We start from the raw sequence: 22,521 nt of genomic DNA on the forward strand, positions 1-22,521 counted from the left end.
GATTTTCATTATATGTGGAAACCCTTCACCACACACTGATTCAGGTTACAAATATTTCCCACATTTGACAGTGAAGAAGTATGCATTTGTCTTTTTTTTTTTTTTTTTTTTGCAGTTTTTGTTTGGCCGGGGCTGGGTTTGAACCCACCACCTCTGGTATATGGGGCCGGTGCCCTACTCCTTGAGCCACAGGTGCCACCCAGAAGTATGCATTTGTTTTTCATTCTCCTTGTGGTTCTGTCATTCAAAGAGGAAAAGGTGAAGTTTCTTTCTTTAAAATAACATTTTAGAACCAGACTTTTGGTAAGAGAATTTGTCCTCCATTTAAACATTACCATCAATAAATAAGTTTGGGTAAATAATATCAGAATAGGAATATATAAAAAATAAGAATTTAGGCTCAGCACCTGTGCTCAGTGGCTAGGGCGCCACCTACATACACCGGAGCTGGCAGGTTTGAACCCAACCTAGGCCTGACAAACAATGACAATTACAACAAAAAAATAGCCAGGTGTTGTGGCAGGTGCCTGTAGTCCCAACTACTTGGGAGGCTGAGACAAGAGAATCACTTAGGCCCAAGAGTTTGAGATTGTTGTGAGCTGTGACACCACAGCATTCTACTGAGGGGGGCATAGTGAGACTCTGTCTCAAAAAAAAAAAAAAAAAGAAAGAAGAATTTAAAGGTATTACATAATTACTAATAGGCCTTCTGTGTTAAAAAAAAAAAAGAATATTGAAAACAATTACAAAAGATTAACTGGCTCGGCGCCTGTGGCTCAAGTGGCTAAGGCACCAGCCACATACACCTAAGGTGGCAGGTTCGAATCCAGCCCAGCCCTCCAAACAACAATGATGGCTGCAACCAAAAAATAGCCAGGCATTGTGCCAGGCGCCTGTGGTCCCAGCTACTTGGGAGGCAGAGGCAGGAGACTCGCTTGAGCCGGGGGGTTGGAGGTTGCTGTGAGCTATGATGCCATAGCACTCTACCCAGGGGGATAGCTTGAGGCTCTGTCTCAAAAGAAAAAAAAAGATTAACTAATGTAATATAAAGTAAAACCCTTATCTGAAATATATTAATATAATTCTCACCACTTTAAACCTAAGAGAGAGACACAAATGAACTAAGAAGTAATTGAAAAGGCTGCTACTATTGAGTTTTTTGTTGTTGTTTTTTTGAGACAGAGTCTCACTTTGCCGTGTCATCACAGCTCACAGCAACCTCCAGCTCTTGGACTTACGTGATTCTCTTGCCTCAGCTTCCCGAGCAGCTGGGACTACAGGCACTTGTCACAATACCTGGCTATATATTTTTGTTGTTGTTGCATTTTGGCCAGGGCCAGGTTCGAACCTGCCACCCTCAGTAAATGGGGTGGGTACACTACTCACTGAGCCACAGGCACTGCCCTATTATTGAGTTTTTATATGAGAATAAACTAAGAATAGCAGGGCTCATGGGGCCTGTGGCTCAGTGAATAGGGCACTGCACCCATATACCAAGGGTGGCAAGTTCGAACCTGGCCCTGGCCAAACTGCAACAACAAAAAAAGAAGAATAGCAGGGCTCTTTAGCATATAAAGAAAACAGCTAAAAGAATATGGTCCTGGCTCAGCACTTGTAGCTCAGTGAGTAGGGCACCAGCCACATACACTGAGAGCCCAGCCCAGGCCTGCTAAAACAACGAGAACTGCAACAAAAAAATAGCCAGGTGTTCTGGTAGGCACCTGTAGTCCCAGCTACTTGGGAGGTTGAGGCAAGAGAATCACTTGAGCCTAAGAGTTTGAGGTTGCTGTGAGCTGTTATGCCACAGTACTCTACCAAGGGCAACAAAGTGACACTCTGTCTCAAAAAAAAAAAAAAAAAAGGAATATGGTCCAACCTACAAAATCATAGACAACACTGAGTGAGCACTGGTGTCTTCACAAATCCTAGAACAAAACATGCCCTATGCCCTTTACGTTAATACTATAGACTGAACTGTGTCACCCCAAAATCTATATGGTCAAACTCTAACGCCTCCACCCCCGGTTACTACATTTAGAGAGAGGCCCTTTATGGAGGTTGTATTAGTCCGTTTGGAGTTGCTATAGCAAAATACTTTAGACTGGATAATTTATAAAGAACAGAAAGTTTATTGTGACAATTCTGGAGCCTGAGAAATCTACCATCAAGGCACCCGCAAATGTGCCTGGCTCACTTTTTACTACAAAGATGGCATGTTCTTGCTTTTGTGTCTTTTATTAGGGCACTAATCTCATTCATGAGGGCAGAATCCAAAGTTCAAATAAGTTCCCAAAAGTTCCCACCTCTTTAGACCACCACAATAGAGATTAGGTTTCAACATATGAATTTTGGTGGGACACAAACATTTAGACCATAGCAGAGGTAAATAAAGCTAAATGAGGTCATAAAAGTAGCAGCCCAATCCAACATAATTAGTGTCCTTATAAGAAGACCCTCCAGGGAGTTCTGTCTCTTTACTGTGTGAGGGTACAGCAATGGGGCAGCCACCTGTAAGCCAGGAAGGGAGCTCTTATGAGAAACGAACCACACACTCTGATCTTGGACTTCCAATCTTCAGAACTGTGAGAAAATAAAATTCTGTTGTCTAAGCCATCCAGTCTATGATTATTATAGCAGCCCAATCCAACTATGACAAATATGAAATAAGTAGTTTAATAATCAATTATTTTGTGTTTTAAGAGAAAGTTTAGGGTGGAACAAGGGAAAACTTAGGTCTAGACAGAATTTTTTTTTTTTTTTTTTTTTTGAGACAGAGCCTCAAGCTGTTGCCCTTGGTAGAGTGCTATGGCATCACAGCTCCACAGCAACCTCCAACTCCTGGGCTCAAGCAAGTCTCCTGCCTCCACCTCCCAAGTAACTGGGACTGCAGGCGCCGACCACAATGCCCGGCTATTTTTTGGTTGCAGCCATCATTGTTGTTTGGTGGGCCCCGGCTGGATTCTAACCTGCCAGCTCAGGTGTATGTGGCTGGCGCCTTAGCCACTTGAGCCACAGGTGCTGAGCCTAGACAGAAAATATTAATAAAATTTAGGGTATTTCCTTACATTCTAGGTTATCAAATAGTTAAGTATGTTGTCAATTGATAAAGCATTAAGCTGGGTTGTTACAACATAAAACAGGGCTGCAGAAGCCACTAATATAATCCACTGTTGTGACATCTTTATGCTTCTGTTCAGTATGAGGGAAAGTAAACAATGATACTGAAATTACTTTCGGCTTGGCGCCTGTAGCTCAAGCGGCTAAGACACCAGCCACATACACCAGAACTGGTGGATTCAAATCCAGCCCCGGCCTGTCAAACAACAATGACAGCTACAACCAAGAAATAGCTGGGCATTGTGGGGGGCGCCTGTAGTCCCGGCTACGGCTGAGGCAAGAGAATTGCTTAAGCCCAGGAGTTGGAGATTGCTGTGAGCTGTGACGCCACAGCACTCTACCCAGGCCAACAGCTGGAGGCTCTGTCTCAAAAAAAAAAGAAATTACTTTCAATGAGTAAACCAACAAATGCAATAAAGTAAATGTAATAAAGTACAAGAAAATAAATAATTTGGGGGAAGATTTTGACAAATATAAGAGAATATTTATGGATGGTCAAAAAGATAAGTCTTGTTTTGAATAACAGAAGATATACATATGTTAATACAAAAGCAAAAAGAATTTTAGAATATATATTAAGTTTTATTAATGAGATTGGCAGGAGGAAGGAAAAAGAAAAAGCTCCTAAATTCTTTCAAGTGCTCCAATTTAAAATAACTAAATTCCCTAATCGTGGTTCACTGATTTGAAAGAAAGGGATATAATCAGTAAAACAAAAACAGTTATTGCTTACATGTTTAAAAGACCCATATGGAACTGCTATGGACCCTGTCTCTTCGAGGTAATCTTCCCAGCTTAATTCCACTTCTTCTACACCAGAGCCAGCATCTGGAATTTAAAACAAAACAAGACAAAAGGAAGTGAATTCCAATTAAACTCAAGTAGGCCAGGTGTGGTGTTTCACGCCCATAATCCTAGCACTCTGGGAGGCTGAGGTGGTGGATTGAATGAGCTCATAGATTCGAGACCAGCCTGAGCCAGAGAGAGACCTCGTCTATAAAATATAGCCAGGCATTGTGCTGGGTGTCTGTACTTCCAGCTACATGGGAGGCTGAGGCAAGAGAATCACTTGAGCCCAAAGTTTGAGGTCGCTGTGAGCTATGATACCACAGCACTTTACCAATGGTGACAAAGTGAAACTCTGTCTCCAGAAAAAAAAAAAGAAAGAACAATTAAACTCAAGTATAAAAACATAAACTCAATAAACCTAACTTATAGAATTTACATCACAGCAAGTTAAACTGATTTTGCATGAAAGAATTTAGCTTTTTTTTTTTAAAAAAATAGTAGGTTCCTTCAGTGTACTGATTATGAATGAATCTCAACAAAAGAGATTCGAAAAGATAAACAAAATTGACAGACATCTTGCTAGATTAACCAAAAAGAGAAAAGGACCCTAATAAGCGCAATCATAAATTTAAAAGGAGATATTACAACTGATACCACAGAAATACAAAACACCATCTATGGGTGGCACCTGTGGCTCAGTGAATAGGGTGCCAGCCCCATATACTGAGGGTGGTGGATTCAAATCTGGCCCCAGCCAAACCTGCAACAAAAAAATAGCCAGGCCTTGTTACAGGAGCCTATAATCCCAGCTACTCAGGAAGCTGAGGCAAGAGAATCACCTAAGCCTAAGAGCTGGAGGTTGCTGTGAGCTGAGACACCACAGCACTCTATTGAGGGCAACAAAGTGAGACTCTGTCTCTGAAAGAAAAACAAAAAAGAACATTATCTATGAGTACTATAAATGTTTCTATACACATAAAGTGGAAAACATTCAGGAAATGGACCATTCTTAGAAACACATAACCTCCCTAGGCTCAAGCAGGAAGAAATAGAACTCCTAAACAGACCAATTCCAAGTAACAAAATTGAAGCAACAATAAAAAGCCTTCTAGGAAAAAAAAAAAAAGTCCTGGACCAGAGGGTTTTACAGTCAAATTTTATCAGACCTACAAACAAGAACTGGTACCTGTACTGCAGAAATGCAGAAATTATCTCATAACATCAAGAAGGAAAGAATCCTCCCTGACTCATTCTATGAAGCTAGTATTACCTTAATACCAAAAAACACCTTAATACCAGGAAAAACATGACAAAAAAATTAAACTACAGACCAATATCCCTTACAAATATAGATGTAAAAATTCTCAATAAAACTCTAGTAAATTGGCTTGGCGCCTATAGCTCAACCAGCTAAGGCGCCAGCCACGTACACCTAAGGTGGCAGGTTTGAATCCCCAGCCCGGACCCGCCAAACAACAATGACGGCTGCAACCAAAAAATAGCCGGGCGTTGTGGCGGGTGCCTGTGGTCCCAGCTACTTGGGAGGCAGAGGCAGGTTGCTCTGAGCGTGATGCCAACATGGCACTCTACCCAGGGGGATAGCTTGAGGCTCCGTTTAAAAAAAAAAAAAAAAAACAAACTCTAGTAAATCAAATTCAGCAGCACATCAAAAAAATAATCCACCATAACCAAGTGGGCTTCACCCTAAGGATACAAGGATGGTTCAAAATATGCAAATCTATAAGTGTGAGTAACCACATAAACAGAAGCAAAAACAAAGACCATATGATGATTTCAAAGGATACAGAGAAAGCATTTAATGAAATTCAGCATCCTTATATGGTAAGAATTTTTAACAAAATAAACATAGATAGAACATATCTCAAAATTATAAAAAGCTATACATGACAAACCTATAGCCAACATCATACTGAATAGAAAAAAATTCCTCTTAGATCTGGAAGTAGACAAGGTTGCCCACTGTCACCATTTTATTCAACATAGTGCTAGAAGTCCAGGCCAGAGCAATCAGACAAGAGAAGAAAATCAGGGGTATCCAAATGGGGAAAGAAGAGATTAAACTATCACTCATTGCTAATTATGTGATCTTATATCTAGAAAACCCCAAAGATTCTATGAAGAGACTCATGGAGTTAATAAATAAATTCAGCAGAGTCTCAGGATACAAAATCAATGTACCCAGATCAGTATCATTCCTATATACCAACAGTCAAGCTGAGAATTAAATCAACAGAATAGCAGCTTAACATGCAGAAGAAGCACCAAATGGGTCATGCAAAGCAGTGGGGGTATCAACTATTACAATCACGTTAGACTGAAATTTAGTATCTAATGTCAAACATTTTATATACTTAATAGTATTTCAAACTTAAGTTTACAATTTGATTCTAAGTTCTCTCCAATTGAATAAAAGATAGCATTAACATTTTAACTCAAAATTTGAAGTGTCATTATCCTTGCTTCCCTCCTTCTGTTGGATACCTTACATCCAATCCATATAAGAATCCTGTAGGCACTATCTTTAAAATATATCCCAAATCTACTCCCTGACATAGCTACTGCTACCTTTAGTCTAAGGACTAAACACAGTATCTTTCATCTTTCTTTTCTTTTTGAGACAGAGCCTCAAGCTGTCACCCTAGGTAGAGTGGCTCACAACAACCTCCAACTCCTGGGCTCAAGCGATTCTCCTGCCTCCGCCTCCCAAGCAGCTGGGACTACAGGCACCCCCCACAACGCCCAGCTATTTTTTGGTTGCAGCCATCATTGTTGTTTGGTGGGCCTGGGCTGGATTCGAAACTGCCAGCTCAGGTGTATATAGCTGGTATTTTAGCCGCTTGAGCCACACGCATGGAGCCTATCACCTAGACTCTTAAAATACCTAGTACACAGTACAAATTCAATAAATATTTGCTGAGTGAACAAAGATTCAAGTACTTCATAATCCAATAATCCCACTTCACATAAACTCACTTAGAGTAGGGACTAGGGAGGGTTAGCTCATTGTTATATCCCTGTCCAGAACACTGCTTGGCACACAGCAAATTCTCAATAAACAGCTATTCAACAAGTACACCCTAGAGGAGCCCTTACTTCACTGGAACACAAAGAGGCAAACATAAGGATATTCACCACAATGTTGTTTGTAACAATAGCAGACTGAAAGTCATAGATGGCTTATGGAAATGTTTCAATGGAATGTTACTATATGGCAGTTGAAATGAATGACCTAGTTAGTATTGACATTGCTAAGTCTCAAAAGAAAAGTATCAAGCTGAAAAGGCAAGTGCAGAATGAATATAACAGCTAGATACAATTTAGACTTCAAAAGAAAATTTTGCAATATAATGTTTATGAACACATGCCTATTAGTAAGAGTATAAAAAGAAGGATATCAACTTCGACAATGTTATTTCTGAGGATAAAGAGAAGAAAACAGGACTAGAAAGAAAATATAAAAGAGGCTTAAACTATATTATGTTGTATATCTTTTTAAAAATGGAAACATATGAAAAGGTGTTCAACATGACTATATTGATATACAGTATATCAACATTGATATAATTTAGGAAAATGTATATCAAAGCTATAATAAATGCCACTTCACACACATTAGAATGGCTATCAAAAAAGCAGAGAATAGGCTCGGTGCCTGTGGCTCAAGTAGCTAAGGCACCAGCCACATACACCTAAGCTGGCGGGTTCGAATCCAGCCCGGACCCACCAAATAACAATGATGGCTACAACCAAAAGAAATAGCCAGGCATTGTGGCGGATGCCTGTAGTCCCAGCTACTTGGGAGGCAGAGGCAGAAGACTTGATTGAGCCCAGGAGTTGGAGGTTGCTGTGAGCTGTGATGCCACGGCACTCTACCCAGGGGGGACAGCTTGAGGCTCTGTCTCAAAAAAAAAAAAGCAGAGAATAGGCCAGAGCATGCTGGCAATCCATTTGAGGTGAGTGAATTGCCGGAGCTCACAAGTTCAAGACCAGCCTGAGCCAAAGCAAGACCTTGTCTCTAAAAATAGCTGGGCATTGTGGTGGGCATCTGTAGTCCCAGCTACTTAGAGGCTGAGGCAAAAGAATCGCTTGAGCCCAAGAATATGAGGTTTCTGTGAGGTATGACACCACAGCACTCTACTGAGAGTGACAAAGTGAGACTCTGTCTCAAAAAAAAAAAAAAAGCAGACAATAGCAAGTGTTGGTAAGGATGTGAAGAAATTAGAACCTTTGTGCACTGCTGATAGGAAGGCAAAATGGTACAGTCACTATAGAAAACTATGTATCTTCCTCAAAATACCTTTTTAAACTATCATATGATCTAGTAATTGCACTTCTGTATATATGCCCAAAAGAATTGAAAGTAAACACTCAAACAGGTATTTTTACATAAATGTTCATAAAAGTAATATTCACAGATCTTTGTCTCATAGTGGTGGCTACAGGTCTATCACCTTTTAAACTTCTAGTGTAAAAGGAGTGGAGTCTTTATCAAGTAGATTTATTTTGGTGGGGGCACTCAGCTGCCATTCTTTCCGCGACAGCACCTAGTCATTATCGGAGGAGTTGCAAAACTGTCTGAAAGGATGAGATGGATTTTATGGGAAAACAAGGCAAGGTGTGCCAGTTTAAAAGGCCTGGCTCTACAATCTGTTTTGAAATTCTATTTCTGAATCACTGTTGACCCATGGCTTCACTAGAAGAGAAAGTAAATTGTGTTCTTTGGTTGGTTGAACTAAAATCTACTGTTGCTGTCCAAAGATGGTTTAGAACTCATTACAAGGAAGATGCACCACAGAGAAATTCTATATCCAAGTTGATGAAAAAATTTAAAGACACAGGTTCTGTCAGTCATAAGCCATGGTCTTGTAGGCCTTGTGTTAGTGAAGATACTGTAGCATCTGTAGAAGGAAGCTTTGAGGCAAGTCCAGGAAAGTCATTAAGATGGGCATCTCTAGAGGCTTTCAAAATCTACTGCGCATAAGAAACTGCAGACAAGACTTCACATGAAAGGACACCAAACTCAAGTGCATCATGTATGGTTAGAAGAGGGTTGTCATGCATGATTGCCACCAGTTCAAAGAAAAGCTCAGGAATGATGAAGCATTTGAGTAACTTAATGTTCTCTGATGAAGCAAAATTCCACATTAGTGGCAAGGTCCACAGGCATAATTGCCATACTTGGGGAACTGAAACTTCACATGCGTCTGTTGAACATGAAAGAGATTCTCCCAAAGTTAACATGTGGTGTGCTTTGGGGAATTGACTCAGGGCGTGTTGTTAACAGTGATAGTTGTTTAGAAATGCTGTGCAATTACTTAATTCCTCAGCTTGAACAATTAGGACTGATAGAGAATACAGTGTTTCAACAGGATGGTGCTGCTTGTGACTTTGCTTTGCATGTTAGACAGTTTCTATATGAGAAAACCAAACAGATGGTTGGAAAGAGGTGGACCATTTTCTTGGCCTCCATGTTTGCCAGATTGGACTCTACTGGCTTTCCTTTTATGGGGACATGTGAAAACTAATGTTTATTCAACCAAACCTCGATCTTTAGAAGACTTACAAGCTAGGATAACTTGATTGCTGATATTACTAAAAATCTGCTTGATTGCTGGTATTACTAAAAATCAGCTTGAAAATGTCTTCCAAGAACTAAAGAATTATATTACCCTTTGTACTAGTAATGATGGTGAACATGTTGAAAATTAACAAGAACATTAAAAAATGTGTTTCTTCTTTCTAAAAAAAGAAAAAATAATATTCACAAAAGTTAGAAGCAATCCGAGTGTCAGTCAACAAATGCATGAACAAAATATGATAGATACAATGGAATATTATTCAGCCTTAAAAAGGACAGAAATTGTGACATGTGCTACAACATAACTGAACCTTTATGCTTAGTGAAATAAGCCACAAAGCCAGTTACAAAGTAAGATTCCATTTATTATAAAGCATCAAGAGTAGCCATATTCATAGAGACAAAAAGTAGAATGGTGGTGGTTGCCTGAAACAAGACTAATGATCTAATGGAATAATGAGCAAAATATATGAAAAGAGTTTATCAAAGAAAGGGAAGCAATCCTTAAATATATGAAAAGATGTGCAAATTTTCTCATTTTAAGAAAAATGCAAAGAATGGAGGAAAAAGTATCCAATGTACACACCCCTATTATGAAACTAATTTATACCTTTTATATGAAAGCTACAACCAAATAGCCTAAGAATATGGGGAGGAGGGAGGGAGAAGGGAGAAGGGAATGGGTGGAGGGAGGGGGTTTGGAGGGATCACTTCTGAGGTTTATCTTATAGGGGTACAGGTGAATCTTTCTAAGAGTAGAATGTGAACGTTTTAAAGCAATAACTGAGAAAATGACATGAAGGCTGTGTTGAGCAGTTTGATGGAAGTATTTCAGATTGCATGTGAAAACCCCACACTGTACCCCAGAAGTGCATTAATGTACATAGTTACCATTCAATAAAAAAAAAAAAGATAGAAAAATGCAAATTAAAACTATACTGAGATATCAGATTAGAAAAAAATCCCAAAGTTGACCAATATGCTCTGTGGTAAGATATAGTTAAACAGGTAAAAGCATAATGACATACCCTCTGTGGAAGAAAATTTTGCAATATCCGGCAAAATTACATATGTATTTATCCTTGATCCAGCAATTACACATGTACTTACCCTTGATCCAGCAATCCCACTTCTAGAAATCTACTCCAAAGATATACTGGCAAAAATCCCAAAAGACATATGTACAAAGCTATTTTTTGCAGCACTATTTGTAATACCAAGACGGGAATAACTTGAATGTCCATCAGTAAGGAAATGAACAAATAAGGTATACATATCCAGTACTACACAGTTATAAAAAGCAATAAGAATCATCTCTATACATTGATGTGGAATAATTTCCATAATATATTGGTAAGTCATTTTTTGTTTTGTTACTTTTTATATATGATGGGAAATATATGAGTACATATATGTACATATTCAATACTCATATATATTTGTTAATACTTCTTAGGTATTAACAAGATAAGAGGGCAGCACCTGTGGCTCAGTGAGTAGGGCACTGGCCCCATATACCAAGGGTATATGGTTCACTGGCCCCAGCCAAACTGTAACAAAAAAATAGCCGGGCACTGTGGCAGGCACCTGTAGTCCCAGCTACTAGGGAGGCTGAGGCAACCTCCTAAGCCCAAGAGCTGGAGGTTGCTGTGAGCTGTGATGCCACAGCACTCTACCAAGGGCAACAAAGTGAGACTCTGTCTCTAAAAAAATAATAATAAAATAAATAAATAAATAAAACAAGATTAAGGTAAAAAGTAACAAAATTGATTATATACATATGGAAAATAAAAAAGACAAACAGTATCAAGTTGAAAGTAAAAATCTTGTTATATAAATTTGAGTTTGGAAGCATGTAGATACTTTATACAATTTAGAAACAATTAAATTGAAAGAAAAAAATTCTAAATTTTATAAAGAAGTTGAAACAAATGATCTTAACTATCAGTGACAAAATCATAGGAGAAAACAAGATTCTTTTAAATCATATTCAAATTCAAAACTACAATCCAGGCACTTGGGCAGTGCTCTGGGAGGCCAAGGCAGAAGGATTGCCTGAGACCAAGAACTTACAACCAGCCAGGGCAACACAGTGAGATCCCCATCTTAACAACAAATTTTTTTAATTAGCAGGGCATAGTGGTGCCTATCTGTGGGCCTAGCTATTCAAGAGGCAGGAGGACTGATTGAGCCCAGGTAGACTGAAACTCTGTCTCTTAAAACAAAAATAATACTCTGACTATAAAACCAGTAAAATATATTTAAAGGCAAAAATTGTAAAGATATATTAACTGCATACTCTTACTGATATTTGAAATGTTGGTGTTATTATTTTGAAACAATTATAGGATTTTCATAGGACAAAAACAAACATGTGATGATATTAACATCATTAAAGAACAAAGACGTTTCCAAAAGAGATGAGATACAAGCATAAAATCAAAAAGTAAAAACCCTGTAATGCTTTTTTTCTTTTGAGACAGGGTCTCACAATGTTTCCCAGGCTAGGGTCCAGGGCTCAAGCTATCCTCCAGCCTCAGCCTTCAGATTGGGACTATAGGTATACACCAAGTATCTAGTTAAAATTCTATAATTTTATGTTAAAATTATAAACATCAATATGAAATCAAGATTTTTATTTACTTTCTAAAGACATATATTTTTATCGCTATGTCTATGAGTAAAGCCTAAAAGAAATGACAACCTAGTATCAATGAGCACTCGAGCACTCAGAGTTTGGTCTCTAAATATTGCTAGCACTTTACAAAAAAAAAGCTCATTTCATTCTGGTCATGAGAAAATATAACAAGAGGACATTTTAATTCTAAATAGTTATGCACCCAACATAAATGCTCCCAGATTTATGAAACAGATCTTGATTGATCTGAGCAATATAATATTCCATAACACCATAAAATCTGGGGACTTTAATACCCCTGTTACAGAGCGGGACAAACCCTCTAAACAAAGATACAAGGGATATAAACACAACCCTAGAACAACTGGGGTTAATAGACATACAGAGAACATACCATTCTAAAGCTAAAAAATATACGATCTTCTTGTCAGCCCATGGAACATTCTCCAAAATAGATCATATCCTAGGACACAAATCAAACCTTAACAAAATTAAAAGAATTGAAATTACATCTGGTATCTTTTCAGACCACAAGGCAATAAAGGTGGAACTCCATTCCAACAAAAATTTTCATCCCCACACAAAGGCATGGAAACTAAACAAGCTTATGCTCAATGACAGCCAGGTCTAAGAGAGATAAATGAGGAAATCATTAACTTCCTCAAACATAACAACAGGGCAGCTTCTATGGCTCAAAAAGTAGGGTGCTGGCCCCATATGCCAGAGGTGGCAGGTTCAAACCCAGCCCTGGCCAAAAACTGCAAAAAAAAAAAACCATAACAACAATGAAAACACAAGCTACCAAAACCTGAGGGACACTACAAAAGCAGTCCTAAGAAGGAAATTTATTGCATTAGATGCCTATATCTGAAAACCAGAAAGAGAACCCATCAACAACCTAATGTGAATCTGGTGCCCAAAGCATAGTGGTTATGACACCAGCCACATGCACCAAGGGTGGCAAGTTTGAAACCGGCCAGGGCCAGCTAAACAACAATGATAACTGCAACAACAACAAAAAGCCAGGTGTTGTGGTGGGCATCTGTAGTCCCAGCTACTTGGGAGGCTGAGGCAAGAGAATCGCTTAAGCCTAAGAGTTAGAGGTTGCTGTGAACTGTGATGCCACAGTACTCTACTGAGGGTGACATAGTGAGACTTTGTCTCAAAAAAAAAAAAAAAAACCTAATGAATCAACTTAAAGAAATGGAAAGAGCAATCCAATCCCAAACCTAATACAAGAAGAGAAATAACCACAATTAAATCAGAAATAAATGAAAATGAAAACAAAAGAATCATTCAGAAAATTAATGAAACAAAAAGTTGGTCCTTTGAAAAGATAAATAAATCAATAAACTATTGGCCAGATTAACTAGAAACAGAAAAGTAAAATCTTCAATAACCTCAATCAGAAATGAAAAGGGGGAAATAACAACTGATACCATAGAGATACAAGAGATTATTTCTGACTACTACCAAAAACTCTATGCCCAGAAATTTGACAATGTGGAGGAAATGGACCAACATCTGGAATCTCACCATCTCCCTAGACTTAACGAGGAAAAAACAGATCTCTTGAACAGACTAATATCAAGCACTGAGATCAAAAAAACAATAAAAAAGCTTCCAACAAAAAAAGCTCTGGATCAGATGGCTTCACATCAGTATTCTATCAAACCTTCAAAGATGAGCTTGAACCTATATTGCAGAACCCATTCCAAAACACTGAAAAGGAAAGAACCTTCCCCAACACATTCTATGAAGCAAACATCACCCTGATTTCAAAACTAGGAAAGGAAGCAAATAAAAAGGGGAACTACAGACCAATTTCACTAATGAACATTGATGCAAAAATACTCAACAAAATTTCTTGGTTAATAGATTACGGCTACTCATTTAAAAAAATTATACATCACCACCATGTAAGCTTCATCCCATAGATGCAAAACTGGTTTAACACACGGACATTCATAAATGTAATTCACCATATCAACAGAAGCAAAAGCAAAGACCATAAGATCCTCTCAAACAGATGCAGAAAAAGCATTTGATAAAATTCAGCATCCTTTTCTAAGGACAGAGAAGAACATTTAAGAAAATAGGCATAGATAGCAATTTCTTAAGCTGATTGAAGCCATCTACCAGAAATCCACAGCTAATATACTGAATGGAGTAAAAGTGAAAGCTTTTCCATTTAGAGCTGGAACCAGACAAGGATGTCCACTATCACCACTATTATTCAACAGTATATTGGAAGGTATAGCAAATGCAGTCAGGCAAGAGAAGGCTATAAAGGGCATCTAAATGAGGACAGAGGAAATCAAACTCTCTCCCACTGCCAATGATATGGTCTTATACTTAGAAAAACCCCAGAGATTTAACCACAATACTCCTGGAAGTCATCAAGAAATAAAGTAACATCTCCAGGTATAAAAATCAATGTCCACAAATCAATAGCCTTTGTATGTGCCAATAACAGTCAAGTTGAAAAGCAAATCAAAGACATAATTCCCTTCACAGTAGCTTCAAAGAAAACACAATACTTAGGAATATACCTAACAAAAGAGGTAAAGGATCTCTACAAAGAGAATTATGAAACCCTGAGGAAAGAAACAGCAGAAGACATTAACAAATGGAAGAGCATATCATGCTCTTGGCTGGGAAGAATCAACATTGTTAAAATGTCTATTCTACCCAAAGCTATCTACAGATTCAATGCAATCCCCATTAAAATACCAACATCAGGCTCAGTGCCTGTGGCTCAAGCGGCTAAGGTGCCAGCCACATACACCTAAGGTAGCGGGTTCGAATCCCCAGCCCGGGCCCGCCAAACAACAATGATGGCTGCAACCAAAAAATGGCCAGGTGTTGTGGCGGGCGCCTGTAGTCCCAGCTACTTGGGAGGCTGAGGCAGGAGACTCACTTGAGCCCAGGAGTTGGAGGTTGCTGTGAGCTGTGATGCCATGGCACTCTACCCAGGGGGACAGCTTGAGGCTCCGTCTCAAAAAAAAAAAAAAAAAATACCAATATGATACTTTGAAGACCTGGAAAAAATAGTTCTTTATTTTGAATGGAACCAGAGAAAAACCTGGCAATTCTTAGTTATAAAAGCGAAGCCGGAGGCATCACTCTACCAGACCTCAGGTTATATTATGCGTCCATAGTGATCAAAATAGTATGGTATTGACACAAAAACAGAGACATAGACATATGGAACCAAATAGAAAACCAAGAGATGAAACTAGTCTCTTATTGCCAGCTAATCTTTGATAAACCAAACAAAAGCATACAATGGGGGAAAAATCCATTTTCAATAAATGGCACTGGGAAAAGTGGATAGCCACATGTAAAAGACTGAAACTGGACCCACACCTTTTACCACTTATAAAAACTGACTCAAGACGGATAAGAGATTTAAATATAAGACATGAAATGACAAAAGTCTTGAAAGTGTGGGGAAAACTCTTGATGATGGCGGACTGGGAAAAGAAGACAACTTCAGTGGCAATCACAACAACAGAAATAAACAAAAGGGACTTAATTAAGCTGAAAAGCTCTGCACAGCAAAGGACAATTAAAGGAAAAAGACAACCTTCAGAATGGGAAAAGATATTTGCTTGGTATGAATCTAAGATAGGGTTGATAACTACAATCTGCAGAGAACTCAAATTAATCAATAAAAAACGAGCAAACAATCCCATCTGCCACTGGGTTAGAGACATGAACAGAACCTTCTGAGAGGAAGATAGATGAATAGCTAACAAACAGTTGAAAAAATGCTCATTGTTCCCAATCATCCAAGAAATACAAATCAAAACCATCCTGAGATACCACCTCAGTCTCAAAGCTGCAGATGCTGACATGGATGTGGAGAGAAGGGAACACTTTTATAATATTGGTGGGACTGCAAGCTAACACAGCCTCTTTGGAAAGAAGTATTGGAGAATCCTCAGAGAACTCAAATTAGACCTCCCATTTAATCCTGCAATCCTATTTCTAGGCATCTACCTAGAAGAAAAAAAAATCATTTTACCATAAGGACACTTGCACTAGACTGTTTATCACAGCTCAATTTACAATTGCCAAAATATGGAAACAACCTAAATCCCCACCAACCAAGGAATGGGTTAACAAGCTATGGTATATGTAGACCATGGAATACTTGTCAGCTATTAAAAAAGATGAAGACTTTACATCTTTTGTATTAACCTGGATGGAGCTGAAACACATTCTTTTTAGTAAAGTATCATAAGAACAGAGAAGCAAGTATCTAATGTACTCAATACTAATATGAAGCCAGTAGATGATCTAATACATGCTCACATAAGAAAAAAATTGAAATCAATTCAAGGTGGAGACAGGGCAAAACAGGGGGTAGGGAGGATGAGGAAGGGGGGAGGAGGATGGGGTACTCCCACTTAATGGACACAATGTTAGGGTATATGGCACATCTCTTGGGGGTGGGACACAATTATAAGAGGGACTCTACCTAACAAAAGCAAACATTATAACCTGAAATATAAATAAATAATTTTAAAAAGGAGCTCTTGAGAGAAATGAAATCTCAAGTTTGAGGCAAGATATATAAAAGAGGTACCCCAGAATCTTACTGTAGCAGAAAGCAAGGACTAAACATACCAAAACTTTATAAGACATTACACCAAAAGAACACAGGAAGCAAAAATTCATTTTAAAATGGTGAATCTGATCATCAAATGAATAATGGATGGATTCAAACTCATCAAATACATGCACACACATACATTTTTTAAATCCATGAGTTAAAAATATTTAAAACAAAAGAAGAATCAACCTCTGAAATGACAGAGCAAATACCTTAGTGAACCCCCTCTCCCTTAAAAGCAGCAAAATACCGGCTAAACGATGAAAATCAACATTTTTAAAATTCTGACATTAACCAAAAAGCATAGAAAAACTAAAAGCATCCATTCAAGTTAAGTTACTGAACCTTGGTTAGAACAGGTGTAGCATTTTAAGTTGAAGCTATTCCTGTTGGGACAGTTAGTCCCTTACTATAATGTCCAAGTATGTCTGATGAATTGCTCTATGCTTAACAGACATGCTTACATAATTTCTAAAAACATTTTCCATTGTTCATTCAGCTATGACAAAAGGAGGACTCTTTGAAAATCAGGAAAGCACAATGACAAAATAGTAAAAATATTGAAAAATATAACACATTTTCTTTAAGTATCCTTAATTATGTTTCACTATTTAAGTGAAAAATTTTAATAATAATGCAGTTCTCAAATTGTGTAGAGAAAATATTTAAGATAATTATACTGTAAATAACGAGGGTAAAGGGATGTGAGGGAAAGATTTTGTACTTTGCTTAAAAGTAATAAAATGATTATGATAAGTTATGTTTACATAATACCTAAAGCACTACTAATAAACTATACAAAGAGAAACACTCAAAACACTATAGACGAAATCAGAATGAAATTCTAAAAACTGTTCAAGTTACCCACAGGGAAGCAGGGGGAAAAACAGAGGAGAAAAAACCCAGAAAACAGACAAAAAGGCAAACTTGAGCCCTAACATAACAATAATTACATTAAGTATAAATGGTATACACCATTAGAAGACCAAATGTTTTTTAAAATGACTACGTGCTGGTATAAGAAACTTACTTTAAATATAATGAGATAGCCATGTTCCAAAATAAAGGAGGAAAAAGATGTACTATGTAAATATTAATCAAAGAAAGCAGAAATAGGTAAATCCACAGAGACAGAATGTAGACTCATGCCTGCCAGAAACTGGGTCAAACAGGAAACCACTGCTAATGGTTTATTTGGGGGAGGTATGATGCTCTGCAGTTAGATAGCAGTGATCTTTGCACAACTTTGTGAATATACTAAAAACTACTAAATTGTGTACTCAAAAAAGGGTGAATTTTATGATATATGAATTAGAACACAGGAAATCACACTTCAATAAAGTTGTTTTTTTAAAAAACAAACAAAACCCTGACAACAAAAAATATATATATTGATGAAAAGCAAACCAAACCAATGAGCCAAAGACATGAAGAGATATTTCACTGAAGAGGATGTAGGAATATCAGGTAAGCACATGTAAAGATGTTCAGCATCACTAGCCATTAGGGAAATGCAAATTAAGGCTGTGATGAGTTGTCACTACACTACACTACACTACATAGGGATCAGAAAATAATGACAATACCAAGTAACAGCGAAGACATGGAGAAACGATCTTTCATACATTGCTGGTGAGAATGTAAAATGGTACGGCCACTCTGGAAAGTAACTTTCCAGTTTCTTTACTAAATGTTGTCTAGCAATATGCTCTTGGGCATTTATCGTAGAAAAATAAAACATTATGTCCATAATTGTTCATAACAACTTACTTATAATAGCCAAAACAGGAAACAACCAAGATGTACCATGAAAGGTGAATGGTTAACCAAACTGTAATACATCATGGAGCACCACTCAGCAAAAAAAGGAAAAAACGATCAATATACACAAGAACTTGGGTGGATCTCAAAGCTATTATTATTTTGAGTAAGAAAAGCCAATTTCAAAAGGTCATATATTGGATGATCCTATTTATATAAAATTCTGTAAATGATAAAACTATAGAGAAAGAGAAAAGGCTAATAGTTTCCAGGTGTGAGGAAAGGTTGGGAAAGAGAGATAAGAGTTCTGGTATACATGTGATAAAATGACAAATTTTACACACTCTATATCAAAATCAATTTCCTAGATTTTCTATTGTCTAATAGTTATACATGATATAACTAATGGGAGAAAATAGGTAAAGGGAATATGGTACCTATTATTAAACACTATCTTTGCAACTTTGTTAAATCCATAATTATTTCAAAATAATTGGAAAATAACCATCAAAATTTAATTTTTTTTTTTTTGCACTTTTTGGCCAGGGCCAGGTTTGAACCCACCACCGCCAGTATATGGGGCTGGCGCCCTACTCCTTTGAGCCACAGGTGCCACCCAATGTTCTTTTAAAAAATAAGTCTGTTCACAATATTTATTTATTTTTATTTATTTTTTATTTTTTTGAGACAGAGCCTCCAGCTGTCCCCCTGGGTAGAGTGCCGTGGTGTCACAGCTCACAGCAACCTCCAACTCCTGGGCTCAAGCGAGTCTCCTGCCTCCACCTCCCAAGTAGCTGGGATTACAGGTGCCCGCCATAACACCTGGCTAATTTTTTTTGGTTGCAGCTGTCATTATTGTTTGGCGGGCCTGGGCTGGAATCAAACCCGCCACCTTAGGTGTATGTGGCTGCCGCCTTAGCCGTTTGAGCTGCAGGCGCCGAGCCACAATATTTATTTTTTGGCAAACATTATTAGTAACCCCTAGCACCAGGTTCTCTGCTAGGTGCTGGAGATGGCAATGAAAAAAACATTCATGATTTCAAAGAGCTTCCAGTTCGGTGGTAGGATAAGTCAGACCATAAACATAAGCAAGTAACATAGTTTTGTATTCTAGAAGATAAATTCTGCTCAGGAGGACAAATACCTGCATCAGGCTGCTGCTCCCCGTTCATATCCACAGCATATGAGCTATTTCCTCCCAACACAAAGGAAAGTCTACAATTCTGCTATGATCTGAAGATTACTTGCAGATTTCAAGTGCTCAATGGGCATCCAAAGATCCAAATGTAAGTCCTGAAAAATCAAAAAGAACACATCAATAGCTTGAAGCCAAGAGTGTTTACTCATAAAAATTAGTACTCAGCGGAGTTGAAAGATGTGATACAACAAAAACAGACTAACAGAATAGATGGGTAAGAGGAGAAAACTGACATCTCTTCTAATTTTCCCTTAAGAAATGGGGGCTTCAGGGGCAGCGCCTGTGGCTCAAAGGAGTAGGGTGCCGGCCCCATATGCTGGAGGTGGCGGGTTCAAACCCAGCCCTGCAAAAAAAAACAAGAAAAGAAATGGGGGCTTCACTATGTTGCCCAGGCTGCCCTCGACGCTCCTGCCTCAGTCTCCTGAGTGCACACACTATACCTGGCTATCCTATACTGTATCTTTTGTAATTGTAAAGATTTGTCCATGCATGTGTGTCTGTTTGTGTGTGCACATGCCTGTGTGTAAAGAGTAAGTGCTATCAAGAGCTTGATAAAGAATCTACAAAATCACAACAAATGAACATGTACCTGCATCATTATCCTTTAAGCTTGGATTACCATACTTACCACAATTCCTATCCATACAAATTCCAATTCTTAATGGTTTCCTGGAAGGAAAGAGTTAGCTTTCAATGTTCTGTCTTACTCAATATCAGGATACAGTATATTACTTTAGTTAGTTTTCTACTTTATCTATCCAGAATATTACAAAGAACCAAATATATCAACTAGATTAATCAATATTCATAATACAAAGAAAACCTTCCAAAATAAGCTCTGAACCCACTATATTATTATTATTATTTTTTTGAGTCTCACTATGTTGTCCTTGGTAGAGCGTTGTGGTGTCACAGCTCACAGCAACCTCAAACTCCTGGGCTTAAGCAATTCTCTTGCCTCAGCTTCCCAAGTAGCTGGGACTCCAGGCGCCCACCACAATGCCCAGCTACTTTTTTTTTGGTAGTTGTCATTGTTGTTTAGCAGGCCTGGGAGGTTTGAATCTGCCAGCTCTGGTGTATGTGGCCAGCACCCTAGCCGCTGAGCTACCACAGGCGCCAAGTCTGAACCCATTATATTCTTTATTGGGATATAAATCACATATCAAAATTTCTCATTTTATGTGTACAAATTAGTAATTTTTAGTAAATTTACAGAGTTGTGGAACCATCACCATAATTGAATTTTAAAGTATTTCTATCACCCTCAAAAGAAACTTCATGCCCCCTTGCAATTCCTCCCTATTCCATCCCTACACCCAAGCAACAACCAATCTGCTTTCTGTCTTTAGAGATTTTTGTCTTTTCTGAATATTTCACATAAATGGAATCATACAATGCAGTCTTCCATGTCTGGTTTATTTCACATAGCATATTTTTTAGGTTCATCCATGTCGTATTTTTTCTTGCTTTACATACCTGTAAAGCAATCTAAGGTATTATTTTAATATGTGCCAAATAGATTATAAAAAAGTAAATGAAGGGCAGCGCCTGTGGCTCAGTGAGGACGGCGCTGGCCCCATATACTGAGGGTGGTGGGTTCAAACCTGGCCCCAGCCAAACAGCAACAAAAAATAGCTGGGCATTGTGGTGGGTGCCTGTAGTCCCAGCTACTTGGGAGGCTGAGGCAAGAGAATCACCTAAGCCCAAGAGCTGGAGATTGCTGTGAGCTGTGATGCCACAGCACTCTACCAAGGGTGATAAAGTGAGATTCTGTCTCTAAAAAAAAAAAAAAAGTAAATGAAAAAAGGAAAGGAATTGCTTCAAGATGGTATGGCATGAACTAAATGCAAGGGCAACAATATAGAAAACTATGGAAGTGGGATTGGGTACTTAATAGCAGAACTTTGAAGGTGATATTCTACAACTCTATACCTCTCAAAAAATTTTGAAGAGGTGTGGTAGCCCATGCCTATAATACTAGCACTCTGGGAAGCCAATGCAGGTAGATTGCTTGAACTCAGGAGTTTGAGACCAGCCTGAGCAAAAGCAAGCTCACATGTCTACTAAAAATAGGAAAATAAGCTGGGCATTGTGGTGGGCACCTGTAATTCCAGCTACTCAGGAGGTTGAGGCAAGAGGATTGCTTGAGTCCAAGAGTTTGAGGTTGCTGTGAGCTATGATGCCACCACACACACTCAACCCGGGCAACAGAGTGAAACTCTATTTCAAGAAAAAAAGGGCAGAGCCTGTGGCTCAAGGAGTAGGGTGCTAGTCCCATATACCAGGGGTGGCAGGTTCAAGGGCGGCTCTAGGTAAAACTGCAAAAAAAAAAGTTTTGGCTTGGCACCTGCAGTACAGTGGTTACAGCGCTGGCCACACACACTGAGGCTGGTAGTTCAAACCCAGCCCGGGCCAGCTAAACAACAATGACAATTGCAACCAAAAAAGCTGGGTGTTGTGGTAGGCGCCTGTAGTCCCAGCTACAGGAGGGACTATAGGCAAGAGAGGGAGGCTAAGGCAAGAGAATCGCTTAAACCCAAGAGTTTGAGGTTGTTGTGAACTATGACACAACGCACTCTACCGAGGGCAACATACATTATGTCTCAAAAAAAAAAAGTTTTGAGTATATATTAAGAGTCCCCAGTAACTGATTCTCATAAACAATTTTAATCACTTAAGCTTACATTTTAATATATTCTTTGGGCTCGGCGCCTATAGCTCAACCGGCTAAGGCGCCAGCCACATACACCTAAGGTGGCGGGTTCGAATCCCCAGCCCAGACCCGCCAAACAACAATG

At 38.5% G+C, this 22,521-nt stretch overlaps 1 protein-coding gene and 1 pseudogene across 5 annotated transcripts in view; one reads left to right on the plus strand and one right to left on the minus strand.

The window, feature by feature from the left end:
• The window catches only part of SFMBT1 (Scm like with four mbt domains 1), a 157,391-nt gene that overhangs the window by 58,188 nt on the left and 76,682 nt on the right, over nt 1-22,521 (minus strand). For 4 of the 5 annotated variants that reach the window (XM_003789384.3, XM_023513023.1, XM_023513024.1 and 1 more), the window contains exons 2-3: nt 19,670-19,818; nt 3,851-3,945 (exon numbers count right to left, since the gene is read on the minus strand). In XM_003789384.3, coding sequence (XP_003789432.1) covers nt 3,851-3,945; nt 19,670-19,697 — 123 coding nt within the window. In that variant the 5' untranslated portion in view covers nt 19,698-19,818. Of the gene's footprint in view, nt 1-3,850; nt 3,946-19,669; nt 19,819-20,351; nt 20,393-22,521 lie in introns of all 5 variants that reach the window. The other variant, XM_023513022.1, reaches the window with a different exon arrangement.
• LOC105886949 overlaps nt 20,605-22,521 on the plus strand; it is a 3,724-nt pseudogene continuing 1,807 nt past the window's right edge.

The sequence above is a fragment of the Otolemur garnettii genome, unplaced genomic scaffold, assembly GCF_000181295.1.
Source record: "Otolemur garnettii isolate 467f Iridium unplaced genomic scaffold, OtoGar3 scaffold00032, whole genome shotgun sequence".
Taxonomy (NCBI): domain Eukaryota; kingdom Metazoa; phylum Chordata; class Mammalia; order Primates; family Galagidae; genus Otolemur; species Otolemur garnettii.